This window comes from Astatotilapia calliptera, chromosome 14 (genome assembly GCF_900246225.1).
Source record: "Astatotilapia calliptera chromosome 14, fAstCal1.2, whole genome shotgun sequence".
NCBI classification, from domain to species: domain Eukaryota; kingdom Metazoa; phylum Chordata; class Actinopteri; order Cichliformes; family Cichlidae; genus Astatotilapia; species Astatotilapia calliptera.
In genome coordinates this window covers 15,759,863-15,780,411 of record NC_039315.1, presented here as the reverse complement: position 1 = coordinate 15,780,411, position 20,549 = coordinate 15,759,863, and the positions used below count along the sequence as shown (strand labels likewise).

The following is a 20,549-nucleotide window of genomic DNA, read 5'->3' as shown; positions in this document are numbered from 1 at the left end:
GAGGCTGTGAGCAGGGTAAGAGGCTAATATCACTCCGGCATGCTTCATTCTTGTAGAGGTCTGTCTGTGTGGCAGATGGTAAGAAGATGTGACAGAGCATGATGGAAGCAAAGAGAGAGAGGAAAATGAAGGTTATCCCGAGGGTGATGGGAAGGATGAGGAGAGGATCAAAACTGAAGACAGGGACAATATTGGAGGACATAAACACTGAAGGATGAGACGGAGGGAGTAACAGAGAAGGAAACACTGAGGCAACTAAACCATGTGCACACAATTCAAGGACCAGAACTCAAACTGTACAATAAGAACTAAAACGAATGCTCAAAATTAAAATTAAAAAACATGACCTTCGAGACACTAGAGCAACAAGGAACCCTAAACAGAAACCCAAAATCAAGTATATTCTCTAAATATTCAAACCCCAAAACAAAACAAACCACAGCATCAGCCCCCCCAGTCAGACACAGGAATGCTTCACACACTACATAAGAATTAAACTGACTTAGCTCGATTTCTTCTAAAGCTTTGTCAACCAACAAAACATATCGAGGTCCACGGGAAGCTAACCTACCCAGTAGATATGTGACAAGGCTGGTATGTTGTAGTTCTCTGATATCGATAGGTTCTTTTATTAGTTTCTTTCTTTTTCTTCTTTTTTTTTGGGGGGGGGGGGGGGGGGGCTTTTCAGTAGAGGACAGTAATATTTCTGCAGGATTTTCCACCTTTGAATCAGACTACATCATCTGAAGTGAAGTCTATCCCATTGCATCCTGAAGGAAATGGTGGCATGAGGGCACTGAGTTTTCTTTATTAATATGTTCAGGATAAATCTTCATTAGTGGTTTAATGATCTGATGAAGATTCAGTTTTAAAAAAATTTGAAATAATAAAGTGAGTCCTTCTGCAGATCTGACGACACACCAACTGGCAGGCAATCTGGTTAGTTGTTCACTTTGAAAGTGAACAGAAAACACACTCACACACACTCCACGCCTGCCTCTTTTTGCTCTCTGTCCTCCCCTCAACACTGTCACCACCTGACCCAACCTACTACCCGTGAAATATGTCTGCAGGGACACGAGAAGGGGCGGACTGTGGCGTAAAAAATAAGAAATATGGTGAAAATATGTGTTGAGAGGAAAAACAAAGAAGGTGGCAAACATGAGAGTCTCATCACAACAAGACAAAAGACAGATGACGTGTGTGTGGGAGAACCAGACGTGATGTTCAGCGTGTTGAACCCTCTCTGCTGTCACTTTATCGCCACTCTCTCTGCTCTTCACTTCATTTTCAGGCTCATCGTCCATTTTTTTCGTGTGCGTGTGAATGTGTGTTGTTGCTTTTAATAGCATCACCATGGAAGTGAAGAGGGGTTGCTAGGTAACTGGCTGGCGTCTGAAAGGGTGTCTGATAGGCGGTCATACTGACAGACACAGCAGGAGAGGACTTGTGTATGTGTTTTCTGTGTGTGTGTGTGTGTGTGTGTGTGTGTGTGTGTGTGTGTGTGAGAGAGACATCTGTATGCACCGCGTTTGAACCATCTTTACATTACGAGGTTGCAGCTCAAATCTCACATTTTGTTCACATGTTGATAATTTATTTATTTCTCACGTGTCACATTTCACCTGTAAGTTTTTGTTAACTGTGCTAAAATGCACGCTAACACATTCACGTGCCATCATCCAGCGCAGCTGCAGTGTCAGGAGGGGACAACGAGAGAAAAACAGCAGACATGGGAAAGAAATGACATCATAGGGCACAGTGGTGACACCTAGAGGAGTTTGCCTGCTGCTACAGGCGCCTTTGTCTCTGCTGCTCCCACCAGTGTGAAACGTGAGACAGCAGCAGTGTGATATAACCAAGACCAACTTTAGAGGTCCTTTAATGATGTCCTCCGTCACCTCTGCTACGTCTAACTTGTCTATTTGTCTTGTTGATAGAAGACTGCTGACTTCTCGCACGGTTTCACTGAAAAGACTGAAATACAGGTTACATTGAAAACCAGCCTCCAACACTATATCTAACAGTTTTAGGGCTTTTTGAGCGTCTCATGGTGAGTGCACATCTACAGCACTCACAGAAAGTGAAAAAGTAAACAGGTCTGGATAACTTTTTTCCCCCATTAATAAATGAAGTTTTCATTTATAAACTGCATTTTGTATTCACTCAGGTTATCTTTGATTAGAATTAACATGTGTTTGATGATCTGAAACATTTAAGTGTGACAAATATGCAAAAAGTAAAACCTATGAAACCAGGAAGGGGGCAAATACCTTTTCACAGCACTGCAACAGGCATCTCTGAAGCTCATCAGCTTATATTTCACACCAGAACCATTGAGAAGGATAAACAGAACAGCGGGAACAATAACATGCATGTTTTTTTGGGGGGGATGAACTGGCCCTTTAAGTGCATTTTGTTGATAATTTCACACCTCAGTCTGAGCCCAATGCTTTCAGTTCTACTTCTTCATCTGAAAGTCTGTGACTTCGTGACAATAACAAAACCAGATGCAGTCGTGACACTGAAGCATCTTTGTTTGTTTTTATTTCATTGTCTCTCATTCGTTTCACATTTACTCATCATTGAACCGTAGAAACGTCACAGGTTGAGACCGAAGACAACATGGATGTTTCAGCTTCCCAGGTTTTCCTTGGTTTTTCATTTTATACTAAACAAATATATACAGATATCCCAGGAAGAGCATCGCAATCATAATTAACCCTTTTCCATAATAACAATACATTTAATAAATACTCAGTGTTCTTAACCACACAACGGGAATGAGTTTGGGCTCACCCTTCAACCAGTGGGATTGTCATCATCCCATACAAATAATAAACATGCGCGCGCACACATACACGTACTCACACACACACACAAAGAAATCTGCACAGTCAAGTAATAACATCTGTAGCCAGGATGAACCGTCCTCTGTTCAAAAACTACTCCGGAGATAAAAGTTGATTTGTCAGCCATGACGGGAGCACTTTGTGCCGAGCTGGTCCACCAGTTGCCCAACTTAAAGTGCAGGTGACATCGAACACAGCAGATGAAAAGGAGAGAAGGTGAAGTTTGGAATCGAGTGGCGGGCTTCTGTCAGCGCTTTCTACTTTGTGTCCGTTTCAATGGCGTGAGCAGGATGGGACCAGACCGTCGGTATGTAAGGAATGTCTCCATAAAAAGTTTTTTAAAAAGACGGAGGAGAGGAACAGATGTGTGGCAACCAGTGGTCTCGTTTTAAAGAAGTGAAAAACCGTTCACATGTGAAATGACATGCACTGAAAAAGCACCAGCACACAGAAACAGGCGTATCTCCTTAATCCACACGTGTAAAGTAATAAATACATATACATATATGTATATGTACACATTCACACACAGAGACGCACACTGGGGCTGCTGGACCAATAGAAAAACATTTTTGCTAACAGGCTGCAGCAGGGATGGTGCAAGCACTGAGAAAATAAACTCTGATTTATTTATTTTTTAAATTTTTACCTTACAAGGCTGAGGATATACACCACCAGTGAGAAAAAGGCTTTTTCCTGTCTCGAGTCTGGGAGAGAAGAGGACGACAGATGACACGTGTGAGGATGAAGAAGGTGGAGCTGATTTTATAGGGCTTGTTTGTGCACTGGCATGACAAACAGTGTGCAAAAAAGGAACAAGGACACAAGATTTTCACAATATCAGCGCCTCTTTTTTTTTAAATAATGAAAATGCTCCGCCTTCAGGGAAGAAACATGCAAGCAGAAAGTGTAAAGCTATGCAGACGGGCAAAAGCACAAGCAGATGGATTGAAATGAGCAGTTAGTGAAGTCACAGAACGGCTGTTTGAGTACTCGAATGGCTTTTAAAGAAATGTAGCCTGGTCGTAGGGCACCAGGAAGCAGGTAGAGATGGCCTTTCTGGGCAGGAAAAGAAAGGTAAAGTGGGACTGGGCGCACTACAAGGCTGTTAAAAAGGCCTCTTGGACCCTCAGTGTCGTGCAGGTTAGTGAGCACTATCAGTGAATGGCTTTCTGTGAGGGTTTAACACCTTATTAGGGCACACAAGTGAGGTGAGTTGCATGAGGGTCCTTAAAACAACAAGAGAAGAAGTGGGATGTTTTTGCAAACTTCGGTGAGAGTGCACTTTGCTCGGCTCAGACATCAGTAGGCGTTCCTTGTTCGGCCCAAGCTGTCATGTCCTGGAACAGGTCTGAATGCAAAAGGAAAAAAAAAAAACCTTAAAATGTTTGTTTATTCTTTGATTTTTACTACGAGTACTGCTGCCCACATAGGGTGGCAGGCTGTAGCTGCCCGCACAGAGGAACAGTGTGGTCCAGATTCTGGCCCTCCATGTCCATGTCCATCAGGTTGGGTCGCGCCGCACTAGCGCTGCTGTCCCCTGAACCGAGGGGGCTGTCGCAGCTGCTGCCCGGCGATGAGCTCAGGGTCCGGGAGAGAGAGCCCAGCTTCCAGGGATCAGGTCTTACCCGGGATGGCGTTGGCCTCGGTCGGGGGGCAAACTCCAGCGTCTTGGGCCTCTCCAGGGGGCTGATGAGGCTGTGAGGATCCGGGTCGGGGATGGGTGGAGCGGGAGCTTTACGCCGGTGAGGGTAGATAATGGCAGGTTCAGGTAGCCGGGGGATATCCAGCTTGTCCTGCATACCTAAGAATAATAACAGAGGTGTGTCATGTTTCAAGCAAACACTTCGTGATTTAAGCTGCTCAGATACGCAAGTGTGTAGTCAAATAAATGCCTGTGGGCTGAAGCTCAAAACGGATGTTTTGCATCAAATCTCCATCTCACAAAGCAATTAAGTGAGAAAATCATCTGCGGACTAACTCACTAGAAAATATTCAGCAGCTGCAGCTGTAGATCAGATAATGAGGCAATGTTTTGCATATGTTAGCCCACTAACTGCAAATTTGTGTGTAATTTATGTTGCCTCAGATCTTTTACTTTAGGAAAGTTTGTAAGAAGTAAGTACTGCAAGGTATAAGCAAATATTACAATTACATTCAACACCGGGGGTCATCTTAGTATGCATACTGCAGCGAAAAGTCCAACATAAAGTGAGAGTACACAAAGAAATAATAAAACAATAAAGAGGGAAAACTAGGAAACATAAGAGTACGGCTAGAGAGCTGGCAAGTGGAAGAGCTGCAGGTATAAATACTGAGAAGACCACATAATGAAGTGAACACAGGCGTGGCACAGGAAGTGCAGAAACTACCTGAAGTGTAAGTCAAACCTCCTTTTCCTAATTGCAGCAAAGGCGTGAAGGAGAACTGACAATGGTACAGCAGACGTCTGCCCCGCTGAAACTACAATGTCCAGAAGCTGGACTTCAAAATGCAAATTTAACATCATGACAGCATGTTGTCATCCTCAGCAGCAGATTGGCAGATTGAGCTTACCCCACCTCTTGCCATAGGACAGCTGGGTTAGGCTGGATGGATGGATTTTTTTTTGTAACTTTAGTAAGACTGTGTCCATCCATCACTTGACCAGTTAACGGTCAGAGTGTTGGGGGCCTATCCCAGCTGACCTGAAGTAAAAATTTAATGAACGATAATCCTGAAGGCTGGCAAATAATCATGGACAATACTAATGCAAAGCGAAGCACTGAAAAACCTTGAATGCACTGTGATATAGTAAACATTACCAATAATCTGATTAAGAGAGGCAACACCATGAGGAAAAGTAGATTTTATTACAGCAACATAAAGTTCAGAGTTCCACTGTGAATAGAAAACACGCTTATAATTAACATTTACATGATCTGCACCACTTTGTTGGTTTTGTTGATCATTTTGCATCGCAGTGAGTGGGATGTAATCTCCTTTCCTTTCATGAAGGGTGCTCCAGTGTAGCATCCACCAAAGGAGGTTATAAACGAGGTACTGAAGCTGCCCTGCAGTTACTTCAGGGTCACTTTGCACAGCAAATTTGACTCGATTGTACCCAGAGGTTTCAAAATAAAGCATGATGTGACTAACACAACACAGATGGAACTGACTGTGGTGGGGTATGTGCTTGTAATCGATGCGCACAGGAAAGATAGTGGATATACTGGTGAAAGGATGTTGAAGATGGATGAAGAGAAGAAGACCACAGAGGAGATTTGTGGATGCAGTGAATGAGGACATGCAGAGGGTTTGTGTCACAGGTTGTGCCTGGGATAGGGTGAGATGGAGGAAGAAGAAGCTGAGGAAGTTGTTCTGTACAGTTATTCTGGAAAATCCTTCACAGGGTCTCCATGACGTGCTGAACAGCCACAAGAGCACTTTTAGAAAAAGACTCATTTGACCATGACACACCACAGAACACCACAGGAGCTCATTCCTACCTGTGACACATGGACTATTTTCACGTATAATAACCTGTTTGTATTATTTTTGGATTTATTTAACTTTGGAGTATTATTTTAACATACTGCACGATGAATGGAGTGCCTGATTTTTAACATTTACTTTTAAGCACTTTAATCCCTGGGATTAATAAAATACTCCGATTCTGATGACAAGTTAGACTAGATTTGAGTCCCGTACCTTTGTTTGTTGTGATGTGCGGTGGAGGAGGCATGGGCATGCTCCCGTCTGACGGCGTCCTGTGGTGTCCCAGAGTTTGGGCTCTGGGTCGTATCGCCCCATCTGAAGGGGTGCGTCTGTGTCCTCGGTTCATGGCCATGGCTGCAGATACATGGGTGGGCGTGAGCGACTGGTTGGGCTCCTTCTTGAAGCTCTCGGCCCGCAGGTCCAACAGTGGGTTGAGGGCAGGCGCTGGGGGCGCCGCCGGTGTTCTGACCCCAGCCATCGGGGTGAGGGGATAATCGTCTGGGTCAGAGGGGAGGAGGGACTTGGTGGAGTTGCAGTCCGACAGAGAGGACAAAGAGAGCAGTGTTACAGAGGGAGAAGGGTCCAAGCAGGGAAGCGTGGAGTCGTGGTGTCTGGAGAGAGACAGAGAGAGGTTTCGGCTGGGTGGAGAGGTGCTGCGACGGAAACGTCCGGTCCGCTGGAAGAGGCCATCCTTCTTCTTACGCTGCTCCTCTCGGAGGTCCTGCTCATCCTGAAGCACCTGAAGAGAACATCAGACCACAAAAACGTGCTGAGCTTTACTCTCATTCTGAGAAAACACACACCATTCACATAAGTTTAACAATTCAGCTGCTGCAATGTGACCTGCAAAGAACAACATTTTGGCCCACTGTCTTTGCTTCTCTTAAGCTCTCTTAAGTTCCTCTGACAGCATTTCAGTCAGGTTGATGTCTGGCCACCTTTGGGTGGATCAGTGCAGCATTTTGTCCAAGGTTCTTGTGGTTTGTTCAACCGCAACTTGAACTTTCTAAGATTATCACTCCCAGGAAATTTGTGCCATTATTTTAACACACAGCTAAATGCTCCAGATATGCAGAATGCCAAAGCATCTTCTTTTAAAGAGGTGCTCAGACTTGCCGATGATCATTTAATCAAGTGAATTTGATTATCAGCACCTGGTTCCTACTGACCCTCTTAATTCCTCTGGAAGTAGTAAAAGTATTCTCAACTTTCGGGACTGCAAAGAGTCCTGTGAAAACTGTCTTTTTCACAGGACCATAAAGTAATAATATTGTCGACCTGTACTTTAATAGGAAACATGTTTGACTCAATACAAAAGATCAGGTCTGACTCAGCAGCATCCCACATCTCTCACTGATAATATAAGGGCTTGTTCATGCTGGTTTATCCTTCATAAATGATTCAAATGAGTCTGAGGAGTCCTGGTATCATAGATTCTGAGACATGATCTCTGCCAGGCACTGATTTTATATTAACAGGTAATAAACCGTCTGCAGGAGGAGGCTGTTTATGTGGAGAGGCCATGTCTTCAATAAAGTGGAATCATGCGTGTATGAATGAACACGTCTGTTATTGTGTAAGAGAGATTGTGTCTCCAAGAAGGACATTAAAACACAAAGATATACACAAATAAACAGGATTAGCACAACAATCGAACTGCCTTGAATAGCAAAAAAGCATAATAAAATCTTCTGAATACAAAACCATGCATCATATCTTATGAAGATGTATTAAGTAAAAAATAAATTCATTGTGGGGGTTTGAGGAATAAAAACTAAATGTCGAGACTAAACTCGACATTTCAAGATCAAAGTCACCCTTGACCTTTCAATTTTATTCTCTAAATGCAGCAAAAAAAATAAAAATCCAAATGTCAAATGAAGAAAAAGCTCCTTCCTCATGCAACATGGCTTTAATCTTGCTCCAGAGTTCAACCATATCTCTCCCAGTTTCAGGGTTTCCTACCTGCTGTTTTCCCAGCTGTAGCAAGTCTTGTCCGAGACCCACCGAGGCGAGCAGAGAGGCGCAACCCAGCAGGAATATATCGCTCTTCTTCCTCTGACTGCAGCGACGAAGCGAGTCCTGGTAGCTCACGCCCGTTCCCAAGCCTCCAACCGCCTGACAGGAGCCCATATTCCCAACAGCGGGCACCATGTTGGGCCCCAGGCTGCTCCACAGGGAACCCGAGTCCTCCATGGCCCCGTTACTGCTCGACTCCGAGGGCAGCAAGGAGCCTGGCGATTCCTCAAACTCACTGCATTCCTCTGTAAAAGACAGAATTGATTAAACTCACACTTGTGATTGTGTGAATGAGGCAGAACGCACAGTGAAATGAAAAGACTCACCCATTTCATTCAGGCTGGAGAAGCCAGCAGTCATCGGGGCATGTTTGGGAGACTTGCCCAGATTTGGCGCGCTGGATGACCAAACTTTGCTTCCCTCTGCGAGAGACTTCAACCTGCAAACAGGGAATTTGAATTAGACTGGCAGGACATCAAGACTCCATTTTTTAATATATTATCAGAGGCAACAGATGCTGTGAAAATAACATTTTTTAAACGAAAAAGGGACATAAACCGGTCAGGTCGATGCCACTTGAGGACGCGATTCATACAAAGCGAAGATGATTACTCTGCTTCTGGCTTCTCCGCTCACTGTAATGAGATATTGATCTAAAGGTTTTGTTTCTGTGTGTTATCCAGACGAGTATCTGAAGAAGCCCCTTTTTCTTGCCTGCAGGTGAACAGACAGTGGGCCTTATAATCCTGCAGGTGTTGACACTGCAGTTTCATCAGGTTTTTACAGAAAACAAAGCTTTCTGTTCAAAATTAAAGAGCTATGACTTTCTGTGCCTGTTGCTGGAAATTATTAACCACAAAATCCATAGTTTATCAAACCGTGTAAGAGCAGCCTGTCACTCCACATACAGTGCTGTCAAAAAAACTTCTCCCCCTTCAAACAAACCTGAGAAAATACCAAATTATCAAAGCCAAAGTATATCTTTAACTTTGAGCAAAACTGTTGACGTACTTTTCCTCGCCGCCCACTCTCTCTTTCTGATGGGTGGAGCTTGGGCCCCAGGTGCGTCCTTTCTTCTTATTGGTCGTCAGGTCTTCCTTTTTACACACAGCGCTGCGACCCCACGTCTTACTGCCATCACTCGGCGTCACTGAAAAACACAGCAAACATTCAATAAACTCCGGTCCATATCCTCACTAGACTTATTGACGTTAACGCTCACATCTGATAGCTCTCAGCCGGGGTATGACCCCAGGGCTGGCAGGCGGGGTCGTGCTCTCGCTCCCCTGGGTCTTCCTCTTGTCCACGCTGGGCGATGCCTGCACCGTGATCTTATGCTCGAAGCCTGCAAAGACAGGGAATATGAGAAGCATTTACATGACAAAAGGAGAGATTGATAGACAAAGAACTCACAAACAAACTGGCGATTTGGAAACACACACAAAACAAGGCGCAGATTTTGAGGATAAACAGAAATTACATCAAAAGGAGGCACACAGGAGGCGTCTCCCCATCTATTGTATTAGAGTATTAATACGCCATGAGAACATATATTTTGGATTTCCTACATCCTACTTTCACTTTAGGGATAATAAATTGACTGAAAAGCAGAGTTAAGTTAACTTTACTTATTATTGGGTTACAACTCGCTCGACAGCAACAACATATTGGAAGAGTGTCATTCTAGGAAATGCAGTGACGGAAATTTTGAAGCATATAAACAGATTCATGGGAAAATTATCTCTAAATTATATCAAGGCCTCAGGAAACAGAAAGATAATAACACCAAGTACAGTGAAACACAATTGGGAAAAAAGAGCCAAACTTAAACGCAGAAATAGCTGAGGCAGAGTTTGCGTTGTGACACAGTATGATCATCGTGCAGTAAAAGTCAAGTGTTTTGTTACAGTATGTTTAACGCTGAGAAAGATGCTAGGCTATCAAATCCCTGTAGCTGTCCCGGCACTGTATCTTGTAATGAAAGTAATCAAAGAAGATGTTATTATCAAAAAGGACTGTTAGTTATTCAAAATATTGATCATCACTGGTTAACAAACAAAAAAAAAGCTGTGAGTGATGTTTGGAGTATCCCACCTGTTCGGTTTTCCTTCTTAAAACGTGTTAAATAAAAAGCGATTCAAGACAAAGGTGAGCTAACTAATGAAAAAACACAAAGACATGCATGTCAGGATAGCTGCTGACTGTAAACTGGCCGTGTGAATGTAAGAGTGAATGGCTGTTTCTCTCTGTGTTAGCCCGGTGATAGACTGGGCTCCAGTCTGGATGGATGGATGGATGATGGATGCCATGTACCACTCTTTGTTAAACACACATCTGAACTGAAAGGCTTCTCTCATAAAACCTGCTTCTTTCTAAAGTGTTACTTTGCATTAACTGTGTCCCAAATGCAGCTGTTAGGATTAGCAAAGTAATATGACGGGTTTTTCTTTCCACCTTTAGTAATGAAGTGATATTTTTTTACTGGGACATCCTTGTTAGCCTACATGAAATGATTTGGTAAAACAAACACAAAGGGAAGTATCAAAAATGAATTTTTTCTTTGCCTTTGTGATGTTTTCCATCAAAATCAAGGAAAAGTGATTACTATCGTTTACTATTCGTGAGTCAAAATTTCTACTTACATACTTAAACATCTGAAAAAATAACTTAATGATGAGACAATAACTTTGAGTACTTGAGTATGAATTTTGAGGAGATAACCCAAACGTATTTACTCATGGATGACAGAAACGCTTTGTTTTCACTGGCGGAAACGAGCTCCCAAAGATTAGGGAAAGGACATATGAGGTCATTCTTTTAGGAATATTCAAATGCAGCCAGTGTCCTAAATTTTCCACCTGAAAATACCCCATCTCACAGGAAGTGACATCATACCACCTTTGTGCACCTGATTCACCGGATTAAAACTGTCCGGGTGTGATTCCTGTGTGCACCCACCAGAGGGCAGACTGATACAGTTGCTGTCTCTGCCCAGCTTCAGTAATCGGCTCTTCTTGAAGTGGCCCTTCCTCTTCTTGACGCTGGGCTTTTCCTGGTACATCTGGTGGATGATGATGTTCAGCTCTCGCTCAACAATGTCGATCTCCCTCTCTGCCAGCTCCTGCTCCCTCTTCCTCAGCTGTTCCTCCTGCTCCTTCTGCTCCTCGGCTGCTCGGGCCAGCGCCTCCTCCCATGATCTCAGCTCCTGCAGAGAAGCAGGGGAAGATGAAGAGCTTACCACAGCACCTCTTTTGACACCTCTTTCCTGGCATTTTGTTAGCTGCTAACTTAATTCTTATTTGCAGAAGCAGCACAGATGTGACAGCGTGAGATTCCTCTCACCTCCGTATGAAATGTGACTTTTATTAAAGCACTTCTGTCTGAATAAATCAGCTCAGAACAGGAGAAAAGAAGAGCAAACGAATGTACTCACATTTGTCAACTTTTAGCTGGAAACTAAAGTTCTAATTTACTCATTCTGTCTTTGTACAATGTGACTTCTAACCACAACACTGAGCATTATAGTACAGAGAGGATCTGCGCGCACATACGAGCGCTTTAAAGTATTTTTATATGCAGACATGTTTTATAAAAATCCACCATTTCTCACCTTCTCTTTGGCCCTGAGCTCGTCGAACATCTGCTGGATCTCCAGCCTCCAGTCTTCTTGTAAGGAGTGAAAGGACTCCAGAGGCATCTGAAACATGGCCGACTGCTCGATGGCCAGCAGCCGCCTCAGGATACTGGTGAACGACGGCCTGCCGTGAGGGTTCGGGCTCCAGCACTCTGAGGAGCAGCAGACAGTAAGAATCTGTTGTTTATTATGGATTTCGCAGCTGTAATCATGACTTATAACTATAACGTAAAATTACAGGCACACGTGAAATAAAGTGCCATTTAAGTTGTGTTTGCAATAATTGAACAGACGCTACTTTTTCTTAATTAAGTGTAAAATTGTCACAGAAATTTCAAAGATTTCAAATATGAAACATTTAAAAATACATAAGCACATTTTTTTAAAGGCATAACAAATGTGATCTTATGTAATCAGGCTTCTAATGTCAAAACATATTTTCACACAATGTCCTTGGAAAAATCTCACTACCACGTTTACCAAAATAAAGACTTTAAAGGAGGGACTGAGCTAATCGTAACTATGTATTTTTAAACTGCAAATTATGTCCTCAAAGTCAAATCTGTCATTATCTATTTTATCCAGCAAGATAATATTATCACACTTTAGTTTTTTATGGCAATTACATGTAATCTGTTTCTAATAATGCAGAATTAACTGTGATAGGTCAGCAAGAATCACATATCTGTAGCCGTCTACATATTTAACTATTACATTTCCACTCATCCACCTTCTTGTTTTACCATAAAATAACCAGAACCCAACCAGCCTGGCAGTCAGCTGAGTCGAGCTCATGGACAAAGACTCACTGTTATACTTGGAGAAGATGTCACCATAGTTTAAAACCCTTTACATTTACAGACCTTCAACAATCTCTTTGAGAGTAAATGCAGTTAGTCCAACTCGGACTGTGACAGTTTGCAGAAAGGTCGTCTCCTATCAGGAGACCTGTGCAATCGCCTTGTGATCAAAAGTGGTCGTGAAGAGTCGCAGAATGCAAAGAGGATCCTGTCGTTTTTTTACTCAGGTGTCTGAGCCACTATCTTGCTCTGACAAAGCTACGTCCTAATTCAGACTAAGTCTGTTTTCTGTTTTTTTTCCTATTATTTTAATTTATTTAATAAAATGTTGGTATTTGGCGTCTCTGTAACATGGAAACATGGATTGTTATCTAATTAGCTTTGTCCTATACTGGGAAGTGGACGGTACAGAATAAATGCATGCAGCAAAATCTATAAAAAATAATACAGATAGTTAGATATAGATAGATATGTTTACATATCAGATTTATATATTCATTTTGTCTGAATTTTTCCTTCAAGTTTTAGAAAGACAGACAGTGGCTGTGCGACGGACTGTGCAGGGTGTACACCACCTTCTACCCTATGACAGCTGGGATAAGCTCCAGCACGCCGTGACCCTGGGGATGTTTGGATGGATGAACAAGCACACAATAAAACCTAAAAATCCATTTTTAGGTCTAACAAAATGACACATAGATCATTTCAGTAGACTCGCCCTCTACCCCATCGACAGTTAATGTTTATTAGCCTATCACACAGCGGTCAGGTTATTAGTACAGCACAAAAAGGACTTAGCCATGAATTGCTGGCTCGGACAATTCTTCCCTTTCTGGCACTCAAAGCGGCAACAGGAGACGTGGAAGGAAGCGAGATGAGACGGCATATGGCGACCATCATGAGCCAAACCCCGACTGCCAGTGTTGCCGAAACATGCCGCACACCTACAATAATCTGCCGAGCCACAAACTGATCACAACTGCCTCTCCGACGTCTAACTACAAACACACAACCCGTCTCCTAAAAGTCCAACAGATTAACGCAAGAGAAGCACTAACAGTGGAAAATTGAAAACATGGAAAAAATAGGGGCTAAAAATACAGCCTGCAGCAGGTGACGTTCATTTTTTTAATGGATCTAAATTACCATAAAATCCATGTGGCGGGAGAGGCGATGAAAGTGAGCCGATGACAGGAGTAAACAGAGTGTAGAGAGTAGCGAGGGATGACAAAGGGGAGATTAACGGATGAACTTGGATAAGATGAAGTGGGGGAAAGGAGCTTTAAGCAGCAAGAGTGGGAGGGAAGTTTGGTGCTGTGGTGCTGACAGTTTGAGACGCATCTCTCTCTCTTTTTTTTTTTGTCTTTTACATTAAACCTGCCCTGCAGCTTTAACCATCCACATTTTTTTAAAAGTAACCTGGGAATAAGCATATTAGGGCAGCTTAGATATAAAGCAAGTGTGTGTTTAAACAGGGATGATCTGAACTCTGAAACAGGAGCCGGTTAATACTCCACCACTGTTAACAGCGATTATTTGCAAGGTGAAAAGGAGAAATGTGGCCCGGGGGGAGCTCAGGCATGTATAAAAAGTAAGTTAATGAAACCGTCCAGACACGCGTCGTCTATTTTATCTCTGTGTTTGCTTCTCATCTCCCAAATGTGGGATAGAAATTGTTTTAAAATGAACAACAGTAACCTCAAAAGTTACAGGATCTTGAAGTCAGTGGATATGAACAGCCTGTGGGCTTATTTAAAATGTTTCAGCATTTTCAGTGACAGTTTAAGGTCATATTCACAGCAACATTTTAGGGCTTTACTAGGTTATAAAGAGAGACAAAGGAGAAGGGAAGACATATTAAAGTCATTCAATGAATAAAAACAACTCGAGTAATCTCTGAGATCATTAAAGTCAGAAAACTCAGATATTCCTTAAAATATAGTCAGAAATGTCTGAGAAAAACATTTTCCCCCACCTATGTGAAATCTCCTCTTTTTAGGAGGTGTGTTTCTGAAGTGCAGCTGTTAATCTGCTAATCTAACTAAAGCAGCAAGTGAAAGTAAAGCTTAAACATTTTCCAAGGTGAGGTCGAAATAGTAAAGCAAAGTAAACGCAGGTAAATTTAATGTGCAGGACCGAAATTTAAAGATTTCTGAGGGAGTTCGGAAAATTTCATTGCTACTGTGTTAATAAAGATTATGATTCTTGCCATCTCACTATATAAAGTGATATCATAAAGATTAAAAGAATGTAAGCCGATAAATTAACATATATGTTCGTGTACATGAGCGAAGTGGAAAAACTGCCACAAGCTTGGGGAAAAACTGCCAACTGGATGGGTTTTTGATGATGACGATAACAATAATAATAATCATCATTTTGGACTTTTTTAGTTTTAGAAACCACTTCCTGTAAACTTTTTGAGTTTTTTTCTCTTACCACCTCCTACTTTGCCATTTTTGGGGGTGTTTTTCATGTTTTAAAATCTAATTTTTAAGACAGGAAATGAATATATTATTAATCTAACCACAAACCCCAACAGAAATACCGCAGTGACACATCACAAAACACAATATCCAGATCATATGCAAAAACATGCCGGAAACAAACCAAATATATTTTCAAACAGCTTTCAGTGCGGCTGCTGGAGCAGCCATACCTTCATCTTCAGCTAACCGTGATTACATATGTGACAAACACACACACACACACAAAAAAATCACTTTGATTACATTCTTGACTGAGGCTGTGTTCAGGTAACAACCTTCTTACCTCCCAGTAGTTGAGCAAAAGGTTCAGGGCAGGTTGAAGGGACGGGAAGCGTCAGCTTGTTCATTGCGACTCCGTAAGCTACCGCCAGTGCATCTATCTCCCGGTAAGGAACCTCGCCAGTGAGCAACTCCCAGAGCAACACACCAAAACTATGAGGAGAGATAAAAATGAGAAATCAACATTAAATCTATTCTAACTTAAAAAAAGTTTTCAACTGTCACCTTCATTTTTTTTAAGTGTAGAACATGCTGTGGATCTAACATTCACAGCAAATTAGTCATTTAGTCAAGTTTAGTCAAAAAGAAAAGATAAAGCAGGCTGGGTGGGATGTGTGTCGATAAGTACAACGTAGAATAAACAGCTTTCTGTTGTGCAATACAGAAAATACCTCTATAAAGTAAAATAGCTCTGTGTTCAATAATGCAGCAATATAAAGGAGAATGTTATTCACTAAATATAGTGCAAACAGTCACAATATAAAATTAAAGTGGCCCAGTATAAGCCACGTGAACGTGATATTAAATAAAATATGAAACTAGTGACTGAAACCATCAGAAGAATATCTGCTGTTGTCATAATTTCCAGTCAATCTGACTTCCTTCTGCAATCACGCATCACTTCCTGCAGATGATGCCTATCTTTTATATGCAGGCCATGTTATTAAATAAACAACCTGAACACTTGGAATTGCTAATTACTTAACTTTCTTCTTCCCTGCTCTTCTTCTTCTTACCGTTTCAGTTAGAGGTCCAACACAGTAGATCATCTTCCTCCATCTCACCAGCCCTCTCCTCTAATCACACCAACCCACTGCATGACCTTCTTCACTACATCCTTACATCTTCTCTGAAGTCTTCCTCTTTTGCTTCTCACATTTCTAATCCTGTCTCTCTTGGTCACTCCCATTGAAAATCTCAGCATCCTCAACTCCACCTCCACCTCCACCTCAGTATTTATCCTAAAAGCTTTCATTTCTGTAGCACAGACGAGCATCTACCTGTATTGCTCCTGTGTGTTTAGACTTTCTCACTATCTTCTCTTTCTACATGTAACCCCAGACTGACTGCATTATGTGGAGATCAAGGCCCGAGGAGGCTACACTGTCTGTTGTAGGTCGTCAGAGGTTTTTATGACTCTAGCTGTGTGTTTGGGATCATTGTCCTGCTGCAGACGCTGTGCTGATGCCACTTTGCTGGAAAGTCCACTGACAGCTTTTAAAGTGTTTTGGTTATTCACCCTGTTCCCCGTTCGTCTGCCCTGACAGGCTGCATGGAGACATCTGTCAATGTGTAAACCAGGGAAGTGCAGTGACACACAAAGAGGCAAGGGCAGTACCTCCACACGTCGCTGCTCTTGGAGAAGAGGGAGTGCTTGATGACTTCCGGGGCCATCCAGGCGTAGGTCCCTGCTGCACTCATCTTGGTGGTCTGGTGCCACTCTCTGGCCAGACCAAAGTCTGTGATCTTCAGGGTTTTGCCATTCAGGTCATCCCGCTCCACCGGCTGCAGAATGAGGACTGAGGATGAGGAGGAAAGAAAACAGAAGAGAAGAGCTTTCGTTATAAAAGGTGACATTCTCATACACACAGTGTGGATGACAAAAACGCACACAAATACACTTAGAAACTGCTTTTGTGACTTTTAAATATGCAAATGCGCTCTGACAAGATATCAAACTACTGAAAGGGAAAAAGAAGAAACACAGACAGCAAACAAAGCTCCGGAGTCATGAATAATTACTCCAATCCGGCAGTAAAAATGAACTCACATTACACAAACCAAGTGTTTTTATGATTCTTAAATGCAAATATCTCTTTCTTTATAGTTCCTTTATGATACAGATTGAATTTATTTATTTGTTTTGGGTGAGGGGGTGGATGTTCTAAATTAAAAGATCAAATTATAATGAAATTAACCAACAAATCAGTCAAAAATAATCACTACTTACAGCCTTAACAGAAGTGTCAGTGTGATTCAGTTAACTTCTGCTTTACTTTAAGTGTTTGTTCACAACATCCATCCATCCATCCATCCATCTTCATCCGCTTATCCGAGGTCGGGTCGCGGGGGTAGCAGCCTAAGCAAAGAGGTCCAGACCTCCCTCTCCCCAGCCACCTCCTCCAGCTTGTCCGGGGGAATACCAAGGCGTTCCCAGGCCAGCCGAGAAATATAATCTCTCCAGCGTGTCCTGGGTCTGCCCCGGGGCCTCCTCCCGGTGGGACATGCCTGGAACACCTCGCCCAGGAGGCGCCCAGGGGGCATCCTTGCCAGATGCCCGAACCACCTCAGCTGGCTCCTTTCGATGTGGAGCAGCAGCTGCTCTACTCTAAGCCCCTCCCGGATGGCCGAACTTCTCACCCTATCTCTAAGGGAGAGGCCAGCCACCCTTCGGAGGAAGCTCATTTCCGCCGCTTGTATCCGCGATCTCGTTCTTTCGGTCACTACCCACAGCTCGTGGCCATAGGTGAGGGTAGGGACGTAGATCGACCGGTAAATTGAGAGCTTCGCTTTTACACTCAGCTCCCTCTTCACCACGACCGACCGGTGCAGCGTCCGCATTACTGCAGCCGCAGCCCCAATCCGTCTGTCGATCTCCAGCTCCCTTCTCCCATCACTCGCGAACAAGACCCCGAGATACTTGAACTCCTCCACTTGGGGCAGGAACTCATCCCCGACCCGGAGTGGGCACTCCACCCTTTTCCGGCTGAGAACCATGGCCTCAGATTTGGAGGTGCTGATCCTCATTCCCGCTGCGTTACACTCGGCTGCGAACCGCTCCAGTGCGAGCTGGAGGCCCTCACCCGATGAAGCCAACAGAACCACATCATCCGCAAAAATCAGAGATGAGATTCTGAGGCCACCAAAGCGAAAGCCCTCCGCCACTTGGCTGCGCCTAGAAATCCTGTCCATAAAAATTATGAACAGAACCGGAGACAAAGGGCAGCCTTGGCGGAGCCCATCACCCACCGGGAACGAGTCCGACTTATTGCCGGCAATGCGAACCAAGCTCTTGCAACGGTTGTATAGGGATTGAATGGCCCGTAGCAATGGGCCAGACACCCCATACTCGCGCAACACCTCCCACAGGACGCCCCGAGGGACACGGTCGAATGCCTTCTCCAGGTCCACAAAACACATGTAGACTGGTTGGGCAAACTCCCATGCACCCTCAAGTATCCTCGAGAGGACAAAGAGCTGGTCCAGTGTTCCGCGACCAGGACGAAAACCGCATTGTTCCTCCTGTATCCGAGGTTCGACTAGCGGACGAACCCTCCTCTCCAGCACCCTGGCATAGACTTTCCCGGGGAGGCTGAGGAGTGTGATCCCCCTGTAGTTGGAACACACCCTCCGGTCCCCCTTCTTGAAGATGGGGACCACCACCCCGGTCTGCCAGTCCACAGGTACTGCCCCTGATCTCCACGCAACATTGCAGAGACGTGTCAACCAAGACAGCCCTACAACGTCCAGAGCCTTCAGGAACTCGGGGCGGACCTCATCGACACCAGGGGCTCTGCCACCAAGGAGTTGTTTAACTGCCTCAGTGACCTCGCCCCCGGAAATCGGTGGGTCACACCCCTCATCCCCAGACTCTGCTTCCTCCCCGGAAGACGTGTCAGTGGGATTAAGGAGGTCCTCGAAGTATTCCTTCCACCGCCCGACAATTTTCTCAGTCGACGTCAACAGCGCTCCGCCAGCACTATACACAGTGCAGGTAGAGCACCGCTTTCCCCTCCTGAGACGCCTGACGGTTTGCCAGAATCTCTTCGAGGCAGTCCGAAAGTCTTTTTCCATGGCCTGTTGTTCACAACAGTTGTCCCAAAATGCTTTATATTGAGAAGTAAAGACCTACTATATTACCAAAAAAAAAAAAAAAAAACCCAAAAAAATGTAAAACACCAAAACTCCCCACTCCTGCAATCAGAGACCATGAACAAGACGCAGGGGGCAGTGCAATGAAGGCAGGAGGAGATTAAAGAGTCTTCTTTCACTTCTTATTATATTCAGCAGAATCTGTGAAAATTACGATGGGCCTGAGACGTCAAATGCATTGCAACTTAAGAAAACAGCAGCAAATATAGAAATGCTACAAAAGCGCACAACAAAACAAAAACACAACAGAAAGCAAAGCAAAACACACACACACAAAAAAAAATCACTTTGATTACATTCTTGACTGAGGCTGTGTTCAGGTAACAACCTTCTGTGTTGTGTTCACAGAACACAACGCAAGTGTTTTTGTGGAGACAATAATGTGACGGACCAGCTGCAGAGGTGACGAGCTAACAGTAAACGGCTATTCTATTCAATTCAATTTTATTTATACAGCGCCAAATCACAACAACAGTTGCCTCAAGGCGCTTTATATTGGAAGGTAGACCCTACAAAAATACATAGAGAAAATCCCAACAATCATATGACCCCCTATGAGCAAGCACTTTGGTGACAGTGGGAAGGAAAAACTCCCTTTTAACAGGAAGAAACCTCCGGCAGAACCAATCTCGGCCATCTGCCACGACCGGTTGGGGTGAAAGACGGAAGACAGGATAAAAGACATGTGGAAGAGAGCCAGAGATTAAAAACAAGTATGACTAACAGCTAATAAGCATGTAAAGAGTTATAAGAATCATACACATCATCCCACATATTATCTGCATGTTTTGGTTTCTATCACTTCCTCACCTGTTCCGTCACATTATTGTCTCCCCTAAAACACCTTTTTTTGATTTGTGAGATTTTCTTTCCTACATGCTTTGTGTTTTATTCAATTTCCAATGTGTTTTTTCTCCCTCTGCTGAGTTTTGTGTGCAGTGTTTTTCTATTTGCTGATAATTCATAACTTTGAGTGCACTTCACCTGCCAGGGCCACTGCATAAATGCTGAAAATCAAACCATGGATCTATTTTTCATTAAGAATAAGAGTTCAGCAGCACAGCCATGTTCGCAGAGCAGGTGTAGTTGGACCTTTGTGCCTATTTCTTCCATTCAGTGAAACTAC

General features: G+C 43.5%; 1 protein-coding gene across 1 annotated transcript in view; it reads right to left on the bottom strand.

Moving 5' to 3' along the window:
• Positions 1 to 2,519: 2,519 nt before the first annotated feature.
• Positions 2,520 to 20,549, bottom strand: part of map3k10 (mitogen-activated protein kinase kinase kinase 10) — a 49,957-nt gene continuing 31,927 nt past the window's right edge. Inside the window, exons 2-11 of the mRNA XM_026192107.1 lie at positions 16,890 to 17,070; positions 15,555 to 15,703; positions 11,959 to 12,134; positions 11,307 to 11,553; positions 9,571 to 9,693; positions 9,360 to 9,498; positions 8,675 to 8,787; positions 8,295 to 8,593; positions 6,543 to 7,068; positions 2,520 to 4,656 (exon numbers count right to left, since the gene is read on the bottom strand). Coding sequence (XP_026047892.1) covers positions 4,262 to 4,656; positions 6,543 to 7,068; positions 8,295 to 8,593; positions 8,675 to 8,787; positions 9,360 to 9,498; positions 9,571 to 9,693; positions 11,307 to 11,553; positions 11,959 to 12,134; positions 15,555 to 15,703; positions 16,890 to 17,070 — 2,348 coding nt within the window. The 3' untranslated portion in view covers positions 2,520 to 4,261. The remainder of the gene's footprint in view (positions 4,657 to 6,542; positions 7,069 to 8,294; positions 8,594 to 8,674; positions 8,788 to 9,359; positions 9,499 to 9,570; positions 9,694 to 11,306; positions 11,554 to 11,958; positions 12,135 to 15,554; positions 15,704 to 16,889; positions 17,071 to 20,549) is intronic.